The sequence below is a fragment of the Micromys minutus genome, assembly GCF_963924665.1.
Source record: "Micromys minutus genome assembly, chromosome: 24".
NCBI lineage: Eukaryota > Metazoa > Chordata > Mammalia > Rodentia > Muridae > Micromys > Micromys minutus.
The window spans coordinates 19264041-19278220 of record NC_137959.1 but is presented as its reverse complement, the minus strand read 5'-3'; the positions used below and the strand labels follow the sequence as shown (position 1 = coordinate 19278220).

General features: G+C 48.8%; 1 protein-coding gene across 1 annotated transcript in view; it reads left to right on the top strand.

Annotated features, from left to right (window-relative positions):
* The window catches only part of CNGB1 (cyclic nucleotide gated channel subunit beta 1), a gene marked incomplete at both ends in the record, with an annotated part of 57743 nt that extends 44690 nt beyond the window's left edge, over nt 1-13053 (top strand). The window contains 8 exons of the mRNA XM_080936655.1: nt 1873-2014; nt 2669-2828; nt 3743-3840; nt 3929-4012; nt 6376-6494; nt 6997-7143; nt 11878-12097; nt 12784-13053. Coding sequence (XP_080792781.1) covers nt 1873-2014; nt 2669-2828; nt 3743-3840; nt 3929-4012; nt 6376-6494; nt 6997-7143; nt 11878-12097; nt 12784-13053 — 1240 coding nt within the window. The remainder of the gene's footprint in view (nt 1-1872; nt 2015-2668; nt 2829-3742; nt 3841-3928; nt 4013-6375; nt 6495-6996; nt 7144-11877; nt 12098-12783) is intronic.
* Between the last annotated feature and the right edge of the window lie 1127 nt (nt 13054-14180).

Here is a 14180-nt window from a genome sequence, read left to right as displayed (position 1 = left end):
TGAATCTCAGGCCTCTGGCTTCATTGCTTCTTTATGATCTATACATATTTTAAGTTCTGGGGACAAACCCAGGGCCTTCTGTGTGGTTAAAGCATTTTTAATACAGTCTTTCTAAGTTGCCCAGGCTGGCCCTGAACTCACTCTGTAGCTCAAGTTGCCTTTGAACTTTCTATCCTGATTAGCTTCTTGAGCGCTAGGAAGCTACTAAAGATTCTTGTGAAGAAGAACGGTAGCAAAGCAGTGACAGTGAGGGCCTGGCCAGCGCCTGCCCCTGCTGTGAAAGCCCGCATGCCAGGAAGAAGTTCAGAACCTGGCTTCTGGAAACACTAACAGTCCAGCCTAGAAGCATAAGCTAAATTCTGAGAATGTCAGCTGCTCTAGGCTGTTTTCTGGTTTTCCTTCACGTCTCAAAGCACTCTGTGCCCGTAACCTAAGAACCCCCTTCTCAGTGTCTGGCCAAGCGGGCAAAGCTGAAAGGAAAGGTCAGCAGAGCTCTGGAACCTTCTTCCAAGAACGACACAGGGGTCTAGGTGTGCTTACTGACACACTTTCTTTACCAAGGGACTTTTTTTAGGCACCCCAGATATGTGAACAATATACAGTGACAGAAAGTTCTTCAAAAAGTTCAATAGTACAAACAATAACCTTGTATTATTATAACCATAAGATATCAATACTATATAATATATATATAAGTGTAACTATAAAATAGTATGTTCTCATAAATTAGTTATAAGTTATAAATAACCATAAACTGTAAATAACCTAAAAATTAGCCACCACCCTCTTGGCAGATCTGCTGTGTGCCTTGGAAAACCAGTTCCTGCCTATTGAAGTCCACTGTGTTCTGTTCCAGCTTGCAGCAGTGAGGGGGTGGGGGCGGCGCCCCACTCCAGCAGGTCCCAATACGTGCCATGTCCGGGGAAGATTACTCCAACTAGAAACATTTAGGGGAACGCCAGGACTTTGAGGGCAGCACCTTCTTACCCCCTTCTATGTGGTTCACTGGCCAGCTGCAGGAACACTCAGCCCCCTCCACAGTTTGATTGGCTGAAGGGGAGGTAGGAGGGGCAGCTTAGTTCTACCTAAATTGGTCCATGCGCCCCCTGGTGAGCAGTATTTGTATAGTGGGAAATGCCAGGGCAGGGTGGTTTTGTTGTCTTTGGATGTCCGGACAACTGGTGACAAGGAGCCTTGTCTAAGATGTTCCAGCTTGTCTGGAAGCATGCCACCGCCACCACTACCACCATCACCATTACTCTAGCAGTCTCTGCTCCTTCCCAGTATGAAATGCACTTTGTATACTTGTCCCACTACCTAGGAAGCATCTGGTAGATACGGGGCAGTTAGTTCTGTTCCCCATGACGAGTGCTGGCGTGTGCAGTCCCTGTGTGGGTCTTGATGGCTGATATAAAGGTCTGATCATTCTTCTAGCTCACTTCATCCTCACAGTTGCTTGGGAAGAATGTTTTCCTGCTGTGTCCATTTTATGGAGGAGGAGGAGGCCGACCGACCTAGAGAGAGTAAAACTTGGTCTATGATAAAAAAATGTCTCTAGGACCAGTGCTTTTGCTGGTGCCCTGCATCGGTGGGAAGGCCCAGGGAAGTCTAGCAGGTTGCTTGACTCTGCTGGCCTCTCTTTGCTGATGTCCAGGAGGACTCAACCTGGAACTGTGGCCAGGTGTCTCCTGGGACTTTCAGTTCCATATCTGTGTCCCAGGATGACATGTTTTTACCCCAGTAACACTTGAGAGTGCTGTACCACTGGAGGAGGGGGCATTTTCTTGCATCTGTGTCTGTATTGAATCCCTATGGGTGTCCAAGCCAGGATCACAGGTAATGACCAAGGTCCCCTTTCCCACCTCTTACTAGTTACATCCGATGCTACTACTGGGCTGTGAAAACTCTCATCACCATCGGAGGACTGCCCGACCCCCAAACTCTCTTTGAAATTGTCTTCCAGCTGCTGAACTATTTTACAGGTGTCTTTGCTTTCTCTGTGATGATTGGACAGGTAGGTGACTGCGGCCACATCACACATCCACCCACCTGTAGTTCCCCCACCCCCAGCTGGAGATGTCTCTGTGCTCTGTGGCTTTGGGGCACTGAGATCAGCGAAGACTCAGGCTGACATGGTACTAGACGGATGTCTGTGTCCCAGGACTGCCCCAGGCCTTCTTGATTGAATGTTAGTCCCTTTGGGGAGCACAGGAAGCCAGGTGGTTACATGGCTTTTTCAAAGACCGAAAACCTGGGCTGTTCCCTGTAAGAAAACCCTTGGGAGTCTCTGATGTGATGTGTAACTTGTGTTCTAGTCAAGGCATTAGGCAATAGACAGACTTCTCAAAGCAAACTCGAAGGGGTCCCATTCGGAAGAAACAGTATTCGGGGTGCCCAGAGTTCCACTCTTGGGGGAGGGTGGCTATACACAAGAGTCAGCTTATCACAGTGAGACATCCTACCCCAACATCATGCCGGGAACTGAGATGGCCAGAGAGGTCTACAGCCTTGCACCCTGCTTCTAGTGTCCTTGCTTTGTGTATGGCCATCTGTGTTTCCCTCTCTGGCTTACCCACAAGCTTAGGTCCCCGACTACTACATATCCAACTGGTGTCCTGCCCGGCTTGGGCCCACCTCTTCTCTGACCTTCCCTTACATCTTGCTCCAGATGAGAGATGTGGTGGGGGCCGCCACAGCAGGGCAGACCTACTACCGCAGCTGCATGGACAGCACAGTGAAGTACATGAACTTCTACAAGATCCCCAGGTCTGTGCAGAATCGTGTCAAGACCTGGTATGAGTATACCTGGCATTCACAAGGCATGCTGGGTAAGACTGGCCAAGCCCCTCCCCCGCCCACATCCCCCAGCCAACCTTCTCCCAATTCCCAGATCAACCAGCTCTTCCCTTTTCTCTGTGTCCTGGGCATTCTCTGGCAGCCGCACCCCTAGCCATTAATATTAGAGAAGCCCCTCAAGACCTGTGAAGACTCTGGAAAACCCAAGGGGCTTGAGATGCAGCTCCATCTTTCAACCAAGTAAACAGCCAGGCATGGCAGCTCATGCCAAGGAGCCCAGCACTTAGGAGGGCTGCTTTAAGTTTGTCCTTTTAGAGATTTATTTATTTTATGTATGAGTACACTGTTGCTGTCTTCAGAGACACCATGTGGTTGCTGGGATTTGAACTCAGAACCTCTGGAAGAGCAGTCAGTGCTCTTAACCACTGAGCCATCTCCCCAGTTTTAGCTAAGGCCGGACTACATAGCTAGACCATGTCTCCAAATGAATAAAGTGGTGGGTGGGCCAGTGAGATGGCCCGGCCAGTGGAGGGACTTGCTGCCAAGCCTGATGACTCAAGCTCAGTCCCTAAGATCTAAATGGTAGGCTAGAACTGACCTCCACAAGTTGTCCTCTAACCTCTATATGTGTACCATGGTGCAGTGCGTGTGCTCACACACACACTGTTAAATAAAAGTCAGGGGTCACAGTGTTACAAGTAGACAAAAGCTGGGTAGGGACATCGAGGTCAGGCTTCCTGGAGGAAGCAGCTTTAGTCCTTAGTTTTGAAGGTTGGAGAGGAGGGGGTGGTGTTCATGACGAGGGGACTCCCAGATTCTGGAGTAGCTCCTTATGACAGGGGAAGCTGAGCTGGCTGAACCAGTGCAAGGCCTCACATGGTTGTGTGTGGGTGTGTGAGGGGCAGGCCAGGTCTGAACTCTGACCCCTGCTGGGTCTCCTTCCCAGACGAGTCAGAGCTGATGGTACAGCTTCCGGACAAGATGCGCCTGGACCTGGCCATCGATGTGAACTACAGCATTGTCAGCAAAGTGGCACTCTTTCAGGTACCCCCCACAGGTGCCCTCCCATTGGGGGATCTGGGACAAAGGCCCTGCCTTCCTCTGACAGATTCCTTCCTCTCCGTCTGAGCAGGGCTGTGACCGACAGATGATCTTCGACATGCTCAAGCGTCTGCGCTCAGTCGTCTACCTACCCAATGACTACGTGTGCAAGAAGGTAAGCCCTGTGAGCAGCATGCCTGCAGGGCCTGGGAGGGGTCTGCTCACCCAGCACAGCGCCATGCTACAGAGGGGTCCTGGGCACTGCCGAGTGTTTCCAAAGCTCCCTTCACACAGAGGAGCCCGCCTTACAGGAAAGGGGTGGTGGGGCTCTAAGCTGTTTCTAGGGTCTCTGTCTTGCCATCGGGAACGTAGGTGAAGGGGCAAGCCAAGTTAACAGCTGTAAGTGGGGACCCATGGGAAGGTTACAGCCCTGAGGTGCTTTGTGAATTTCTTTAAGGGGAATCAATCCCTAATGTTTAAAAGTTGGAGGATTTCACATCAAAATCCTAATGTCTGGATAAAACAGAACATTGACTAGCTCTGGGGCCCCACTTTCTACAATAGCAAGAGTCAGAGTAGGGTTGTCCTTAAAGGGATAACTATTGCCTTCCCTGTCGGATACCACAGATCCTACCTCTCTGTATCACCCCACACCAGGTTCCCTCCATTGCTTTGAGCCACATGGAAAACATGTATGTATGTTAGAATCTGACTCTTGACAGTGTTGAAAGCCCTTTGTGCTCCTTGTTAAGGGGTCTAAGGTGATAGCAAGGTCACCAGGGGCAGGGGCAGGCAAATTTTAAGTCTTTTGTACCGAGATATTAATAAGTCTGGGTGAGTGTATGGGGTAAAAACACTGTAAAACTCTAGACCCTGTCAGGTGGATTCAGCCTTGTTAACAAATTATTATTACTTATTATTTTTGAGACAGGGTCTCTCTATATAGCCATGGCAGTCCTGGAACTCCCTATGTAAACCAGGCTGGTCTTGAACTCACAGAAATCTACCTGCCTTTATCTCCCGAGTGTGTGCCACCATGATGCCTGGCTTTAAAATTATATACATACATACATGCATACATACATACATGCATACATACATATATACATACATACATGCATGCATACATACATGCATGCATGCATACATACATATATACATACATACATACATATATACATACATATATATATACATATATATATACACACACACATGCTTATTTGTGTGGCCCTCTGGAAGAGCATTAAGTGCTCTTAACTCTTGAGCTTTCTCTCCAGCCTCTTATTTGTTTGTTTGGTTTTTAAAGATTTAGTTATTTATTTTATGTGAGTACACTGTAGCTGTCTTCAGACACACCAGAAGAGGGCATCGGATTCCATTACAGATGGCTGTCAGCCACCATGTGGTTGCTGGGAATTGAACTAGGAAGAGACCTGTTCTTGTGGATAAAGTGTCTGTAGTGATGGCATGGAGTTTGCATCAGGTGACTCGGGTGTTGGTGAGCGCGTGTGAGCAGCGCCCTCTGCTGTGGATTCCTCTGTGACTCTCTGAGACACTGGGACTTTGGCACACTTTGATTTGAGATGTCAGAACGGAGAAGGGAACACCAGGTCAAGCACGTGCGATGTGCTGGGGCATTATGGAGTAAGTCAAGGTGTAGCTGGGTTCTGTCACCCTATTTAATCATGACAGGTATGACTGACAGGTGGCTATCAGGGTATGGTGAGGATTGGAAGGTGTATGGCAGGTTCTCCATTCCAGATCGAACCAAACATTCATGCGTTCCCACAGTCACTCATTCATTTGTCCCCTTGTTCATTCATTCATTCATTCATTCATTCATTCATTCATTCATTTGTTCCTTTGGTTTTAGCTTGGGATTCGAGCTACTGTATGTTAGGGCCGGCAGGCCAACTGGCCCATTTCTTCAAGTAGCAAGATGAGCATCTATCTTCTCTTTGGCTCTCTTCCACCCATAGCTGTTTTTTTGTAAGAGTGCAAATTGGATAGGATTAGGGCCAGCCTACTCAAGTAGGTCATCTTAATCGAATTACATCTGCAACGACCTTATTGCCAAAAAAGGGCATATGGGGAGGTCCTAAGGATTAGGGTTTCTCCAGACAGAGCCTAGGTTTGGGGGACAGAGACTAACCATGGTAACCATGCACCCTGGAGTCAGGCTGTCTGGACTCAAATCCCAGTTCTGGTGGACTTTGCATCCTGGTCTTGGTAGAACATCATCTTACCACAGCAGGTTCACTTGTGTGAAGCGCGCCCACCCGCATCAGCCTAGAAAATGTCCCGGGTCCTCCTGACTATTGTTATTCTCACCTCAGCAAACAGTAGCCAAGCTCCTGAGGCATAGATTCCCACTCGGTTGTGGTCCATGGCTTAGTACAAGTGAGAACTGTAGAATAGCATTGTACCCAACACTCAGGAGAGAAGATAGAGGCCAAGCGACCCAATCACACCACACGATCTGGTGGTGCAGAGCTGGGGCCGTGGGGTGTGGGACTCAGTCCTCTTCTCTTCCAGGGGGAGATTGGCCGAGAGATGTACATTATCCAGGCGGGGCAGGTGCAGGTGCTGGGTGGCCCAGATGGGAAGGCTGTGCTGGTGACACTCAAAGCCGGATCGGTGTTTGGAGAGATCAGGTCAGTGGTGGTGGTGGGGTCAAATGCACCCCGAGCAAAGGCTGGGGCTGGGCTCATGGGAGATAACAGCGAGTAAAGCTCTGGCTCCTGCCAGCATGTGTGGGGACGGTGCCACCACACAGTGCACCATGAAGGTGGTGGGAGATGCATAGTCGAAAGAATGTGAACAGAAGCCAAGCCACTGGGTGGCACACACCATAGTTCTAGTTACTAGGGAGGCTCATAGGGAAGCAGCCTGAAAGAAACAGAAATATTCTATTGCAAAACCTAAACAATCCCAGGAATGATGGTGCACACCTGTAATGCCAGCCCTAAGGAGGCAGAGGCAGGCAGATCTCTGAGAGTTCGAGTCCAGCCTGGTCTACAAAGTGAATTTCAGGACAGCTACGGCTCCATAGCGAGATCCTGTCTCAAAACAAAACAACAGGAGCAAAACCCAAAAACATTCTCTCTAAAACCGTAGCCTCCTAAGGGCCTTGTGTTTCTACTTTTTCTCCTCCAGCTTACTGGCTGTCGGGGGCGGCAATCGGCGCACAGCCAACGTGGTAGCCCACGGTTTCACCAATCTCTTCATTCTGGACAAGAAGGACTTGAATGAAATTTTGGTGCATTATCCCGAATCTCAGAAGTTACTTCGGAAGAAGGCCAGGTACAGAGTCCCTTTATTTTTTGCTCAGATTTTGAGCAATGCTTAGGAAAAGGAGGTTCTCTCCTATCGCTGTAATACCATCGTGAGCAAAGGGCGTTTGCTACGGAACCCATGCTTTTCTCTCGTCTCTTACCTATGTTCAGATTACCATGTCTGGTATCTTTCTTTCCCTTTCTGGATCAAGTCAAAGCCTCTGTCCTGAAATCATGTGCCCAGTGTCCTGTCTCCTCTGACCCGGGACAGTTCCTTACTAAGGTGGCTCTCTCTAATGGCTTTGATCTCTTTACAGCCAACAGGCCAGCTACGCTTCAGAATACTCCTTGGATTAGGTGTGTCTGGTGTTTTCTGACTTTCTGATTCTGCACTTGGTGCAGAAGTGACCTGTGGGGAATGTGCCCCTCATAGCAGCATATGGGGCGCAATGTCTGGGTTTTTCATAGCTAATGAGTTCTCCTCAGTCGCAGGGACAGTTTCCGTACTTCGAAGCTACTGTTTCCTTGTACTTGAATATTTCACATATGTGAGCGCATACATGTCAACATTGATTTTTCTGTGGATAGTGATGAATTGGTAGCTTTATAAGACAATTTTAGAGCAACCCTGGAGTTTGTTCTAATTGTCTCTCTTTCTGCACTTTTTAAAAAAAATAATTTATTGAACTTTATTTTATGTGCATTGGTGTGAGATAGTCAAGTCCCTTTGGCATTGGAATTACAGACAGTTGTAACCTGCTATGTGGGTGCTAGGAATGGAACCTGAGTCCTTTGGAAAAGATCTCTCCAGCCCCTCTACACTTCTAAACTCCTTTTCTGACACTAAGATACTTGGCTGTCTTTTGTATTATTTACTTATTTGTTCAGTCCTGTGATAACAATGTTTCAGAATTTTTAACCCATCCACCGTGAGAATCAAGCCTTCCAAGTAGCTATTTTGCCTTTGGCTCAAATATCTATGATAAAATGTTGTTTGAAGTTATGTGGGTCAAGGGCTGGAGAATGGCTCAGCAACAAAGACTTGCCTTGTACTGTCCCTGAGACTCTGGACTGATCCCAGCATGAAATCGGATAGGTGTGTAGGCACAATGTCATTGTCCCTATGTCCTCTCCCTCCCTCCCACTTCACTGGCTGGAAGTGAGTCCTGCTTTATTCTCTCCCCTGCTCAATCATTGGCTGATCAGTTCTATATTGACCAATCAGGGAGAAATTGGGGATTCAAACAGGAGAAGAAAGTCCAGGAGACATCATAAGAAAACGTACATGTTTGACTAGCTCTTGTGCAGTGTACCAGGTTTATTCACTGGGCCTTTACCTTCTGTTTTAAGGCTTTGTCCATCTGACTGTAGTTGATGTCGATGCTTTGTGACAGAGTCTCACTTGTGTAGCCCTCCCTGGAACTCAGATTCACCTGCCTCTCCAGTGCTGGGGTTAGAAGCATGTGCCGTGCCTAGCTTGGCGAAATTCCAGTCTCAGCTTCCTGAGGCCGATCTCAGGAGTGTGCTGCTGTGACCGGCAGGATTGGGGGTGTTGTTGTTGTTGTTGTTGTGTGTTTTGAGAATATAAAATGTTAACAGTACTCCTGAAGCACAAAACTCAGGAAAGTGTCACAAGTCCTCCTTACCCTGTCACCTGCCCCTGGATTAGGTCTGTTTCGGGGATCTTTTTGTTTTCTTTCTTTAGTACCCAGCACTTTGCACACACCAGGTGGATGCTCTACCCCTGAGCCTAGCCTCCAGCCTTTAAGTCTGTCATATTTGATTTGCATTTGGGGCGGGATCCTGCTCCATTGGCCAGGCTGTCATTCCTGTTGTTTGGTCGTCCAGGTGAGCACTGCTTTCTCCACCTGCCTGCCTCAACCTCCTCAGGAGCAGGGCTCACAAGCCTGTGCCACCTACTCCCAAGTTTTCCATCTTGTGTTTTCCTCTTTTCAAAAGCAGGCGGGCGGTGGCTGTTTCCTTACTTCCTGTTTTGTCAGTGATAGCTTATTGTGGAGTCAGCTGCAGTCAGAATGCCTCCCCTCCCCCACAGTGAGCACTTGGCACAGTGCCAATTCTTTGCAACTATGAATAGTAATGCCGGTGGATGTGTGGGCGTGTTTGTGTTTTGTATTTGGCGGTAAATTAATTTATTTTTAGAAGAGCCGATTTCTGCTTTCTAGTCCTCCAGATGAGATTTCAAACCAAGTGGCATGCTGTTATAGAATCCCAGGGGAGGTATGGGTGGCTGGCTGGTGACACCCAAATCCCTTCCTTATGAGGTACTGGCTGGGTGAATTTGCAAAACGTACTTAACTTTTACTTACTTAACTGACTAGGGCTAGCATCTGCATCTACAAAATAAAAGTAACCATCCCTTACTTTGTCTGCTGTGAAGATTAAGTAAAATAGTCTGAGCCAGGCATGGTGGTGCACACCCTTTATTTAATCCTAGCACTGGGAAGGCAGAAGTGTGTCTCTGTGAGTTCAAGGCTACCCTGATCTATCTAACAAGGTTCAGGACAGCCAGGGCTACATAGTGAAACCTGTCTCAAGAAAAGAAGACAAAGTACAGTAAAACAATGCAGTGTGGCTAAGCTGGGTCAGCCCAGCCATGTTAAAAATGTAATAGTCCATGGTGTGTGTGTGTGTGTGTGTGTGTCTGATCTCATAGCCCAGGCTATCTTCTAATTTACTCCTCATATAGCAGCGACCTGCCTTGAAGACCTGCTCATCCCACGTCTTCCTCCTGAGGCCCTCCCACCTCACTGAGCCTAGGCTCTGTATTTGCAGGTTTCCTCTTGCTAATACTTTGAGCTCAGTGCTCACTGGTAGATCAGTTCCAGACTGGGATCACTGAGGCAGATTATCGTTTGGAGGAAGATTTATTAGAAGACTTATTAATACTATGGACGGACAGAGGGGACGTGGGAGGGGCTCTGAGGAGCCTTTCAAGCCCTGCGCGTTTAGGGAAATGAGGAAGGAATGGGGATTCTCCTGGGATCCGGGCATCGGGAAGTCAGTTAGGGGGTTAAAGATTCACAAACGGGGTTCTTGGTAAAGGGTTCGCTGTTTCCTTTCCAAAAGAAAGGGGGCTGCTGCTGGTGGCTATGGTCTGAGCATCAGTCTGGCTCATTGTCTAACAGCTGACTCTTGTGATCACCACAGACTCACACAGGGTGGCCATAGACTGGGTCCTAGTGAGGGCTGTAGCTGGTGTTGAACAAGGCGACACCTTGCCCCTGAGAAAATCAGCACAAAAGGAGGGAAAGTTTGTTTTGGCTCTTGGTTTCAAAGGTGTCATTCCATGGTTGCCTGACCTGGTTGGCTGCTTTGGACCTATGGTGAGGAAGGACCTTGTAATGGGGACACGTGATCAAATATATATGTATATTACATCATACATATACATATATGCATTCATATATACATGTATATATACAAATGTATAAATATATGTACAATATATTTAGAGAGGAGAGAGGCAGTCGCATAGATTGAAATCCCAGATCCTCTTCAGTAACACACCCAGTGACACCTCTTTGTGAATGGATTTTTTCCGTATGTATATTCTAGTCCTCACTCTCCTGCCTCATGCACTTTCCAGAGCAGAGGCTTGGATCATGGAGAATTCCATTCATGCAGACAGGTCTGCTTGCGACGACTCAAAGCCGAGCAGCCAGCAGCTGTCCCCTCCATTGCTCTTTGTCACTTCAGCACCACACTGAGAGAGCCTTCCTGCTGCCTGTCATGCGTGAATTATGGGCTCACATAACTTAGGTGAGGCGCTTGGGTTGCTGGTGAGGCAGCTTCCAAGCCTTCTGATGGATGATCATGCTTGTGTCTCCTGGGGAAACCCAGGGAGAAATGCAAATCTCGGGCGATTAATATCGCCGCACACAATTTAAGCCCATTGGCTCTGAGTTGATAAGCAGCCGGCAGCATCCTCATAAAAAAAAAAAAAGCAACCACATTTGAGCTGGCACCCTGATGAATGAATTTGCCAATTAGCAGCCTCTCCTACTAGACTGCAGGCAAAACCCAATTGTTCTTGAGCCAAGCTGTTCATCACACGTTGATAGATAGCATGAAAAATTCTCAGTACAAGGCGCAGGCTATTATAATGGAAAATTCTATCCTTATTCAAAGAAACAGGCTCACACCTGATCCCCGCTTACTCTTCTGCCTCTGCCACTTCCAGGCCACCTGGAGCATGTCTCTCTCTCTCTCTCTCTCTCTCTCTCTGCTCCCTGATCTGAGCCTCAGTTTCCCCAACTTTAGGGGCACGATAATCTCAGCCTTTTTTCAGATAAAGCAGAGAGGGGGCCAGGATGACTTCCAAACAATCCCTTTTGTGAGAACTAGATCATCCCTTCAGGACCCCAAAGACTTCCCAACAGGTCCTGCTTCTCGAAGGTTCCATGCTACCTCCCTCCCAGTTTCACCATGAGCCTATGAACTGTTGGAGATACCCTCCGACCACATCCAAACTATAGCTGTATCCTTCCGTCCGTCCAGTGTGACCTCAGGCAAGTTAATCAATCTCTCCTAGCCTCAGGGTTCTTATCCCTATGGCACAGACAGTAAGCTCCACGTCATTATGGCGGTGCTAAGCATCCATCACCCTGAAAGCACCAACCAAAAACAGCCCCAACACTACCACCGCAACATAGTTACAACCGCAGAGGGTTCTACGCAGGTGCAGATAGGGCTTCCTTCTTACTGCACAAGTGGGCTGGACATGGATGTGTCTCTCTTTCAGGCGCATGCTAAGAAACAACAACAAACCCAAGGAGGAGAAGAGTGTGCTCATCCTGCCCCCACGTGCGGGCACCCCGAAGCTCTTCAATGCTGCCCTGGCTGCTGCAGGAAAGATGGGCCCCAGGGGAGCCAAGGGTGGCAAGCTCGCCCACCTGAGAGCCAGGCTCAAGGAGCTGGCTGCACTGGAGGCAGCCGCGCGACAGCAGCAGCTGCTGGAACAGGTAACATGGCTGGGACCTGCGTCTTGCCCCTTAGCAGGTTTGCTTCAAGGAGAAGGCCTGGACCTCTAAGAGCCGGCCGCATATTCAGCGTAGGGACTTTCTGTCTCCTTTACAGCAGCAGGCCTTGTTTGGTTGGAACTGACAGAGACAGGTTCAAACCAGATAGAAAAACCTGGTTGGCGTCTCCCATAGGAGAAGCTGAGACAGGATCACTATGGATTCTAGGTCAGCCTGGGCTACGTGGTGGGTTTCAGGGCAGTCTGAGCTACGTAATGAGGCCCTTTCTCAAACAACCTTGAAATAAGAAATTGTGTTGAGAGAGTAGGAAGATGATCCCTAAACTATCCCTAATAGTGGGCATCGCAACCCACACCTGCAATCTCAGTACAGGAGAGGCTGAGACAGGAGGATCCTGAGTTTGAGGCCAACTTGTGCTCCACACCAAATTTATGGAGACATAAAACAAATCCCCAGACTTCTGGCCTCTCAACCTCAAACCACGATTTGCTGGTACTGAAGTGTTTTTCCTCACAACCACAGTGCTGCTCTGCCAGGCCACTTGCTTTCACCTTCTGTGCACCACTGTCCTCTGGAAGCCCCAGAAAGTGGGGCCAAGTTGGCTTGCACCGTCTTTCTGTGCTCTCTTGGAGGATCCTGCCTTACGTGTCATGCTCTCTGGGTTTCAGGCCAAGAGCTCGCAAGAAGCTGGGGGAGAGGAGGGCTCTGGAGACACAGACCAACCGGCACCCCAGAAGCCTCCAGAGCCCAAGGAGCTCCCTGAGCCCCCAGCCCGGAGCTCTCCACCGCCAGCCTCAGCAAAGCCCAAGGGAAGCACGGAGGAGGCAGCTGGGTCCCCGGAGCCCTCGGTGCGGATTCGTGTGAGTCCGGGCCCAGATCCCGGGGAGCAGACACTATCAGTGGAGATGCTGGAGGAGAAGAAGGAGGAGGCCGAGTGAGGTGCATGCATCTGGTGCCCTGATCCCACCTCCAGGTGGGGACCTGGCCTTTGAACCACCTGCCTCACCAAGCATCCCAGCCTAAGGGCGCCTTCTCACAGGCTTGTTGTTTGTAGAAACTCCAATTTCATCAGGCGGTGGTGGTACCCTGGAGCTCCTACCGTGACCGGAGCACCCTGTTCCCCACCCACGGTTGCTATTTTCAAGACGAAAACCCGCCTTGCCCTTTTTAAAATTTTGAGGAGAGAATTGAAGAGGGCTCCAACATCAACCACGGGTTGATGATATGGCAGGGTCCCCACTAGAACCCACCCTTGTTTAAATGGTGGAGAAGAGCTGGAATTCCTCTAAGCACATGCAAACCCAGGACCGGGGAAGCGGAAGCAGGATACGCCGTGGTTCAGGGTCAGCCAGGACTACGTAGACTCTGCCTCAAGACAAACCAATAACAAGACCTCTTGAGGTGTTCCCAAGCACGTTCTAAGGTTGTGACACCCTTGAGGTCCAAAGACCCTTTCACGGGGGTCACCTAAGACTATAGGAAATATCAGATATTTACATTATGATTTATAACAGTAGTGAAATGATAGTTATAAAGTAACAATGAAAATATGGTCAGGGGAATTACACAACGCACTGTGTTAAAGGGTCACAGCATCAGAAAGGTTGGGAACCGCTGCTCTAAGCCTGTCCTAGCAGTAAACACCGTAGTCTACCTGACGGCAGGGAAGGTGACCTTGGTATTCCTTGTCACAGGTAGTGATGGCTGCATTATCATCTTACCCCTTTAAAGTGTTGCTTGTCTTAGTAGGTAAAGAGGTCAAAAGCTCCCCATGCTACTCTGGTAAGCACTCCTAGCATTTAGAGAGTATGCTTGTAGCTGGGCATCATGGAGGCAGGAGGATCACAAGTTTGGAGTCAGCCCAGGCTAGATAGCAATATCCTATCTCAAAAAGGGAAGTGGGGGAGATGTATTGCTTCATTGGTGATGACAGCATAGTCCCTTGTCCAAATGCATGGTGACATCTCAGCCACTGCTCATCAGTAAGGATTTGGGTTGTTTCTAGTCTCACACTACCAAGAATAACATCACAGGGCCATTGAGAGAGCTCAGTGGACAAAGGCCC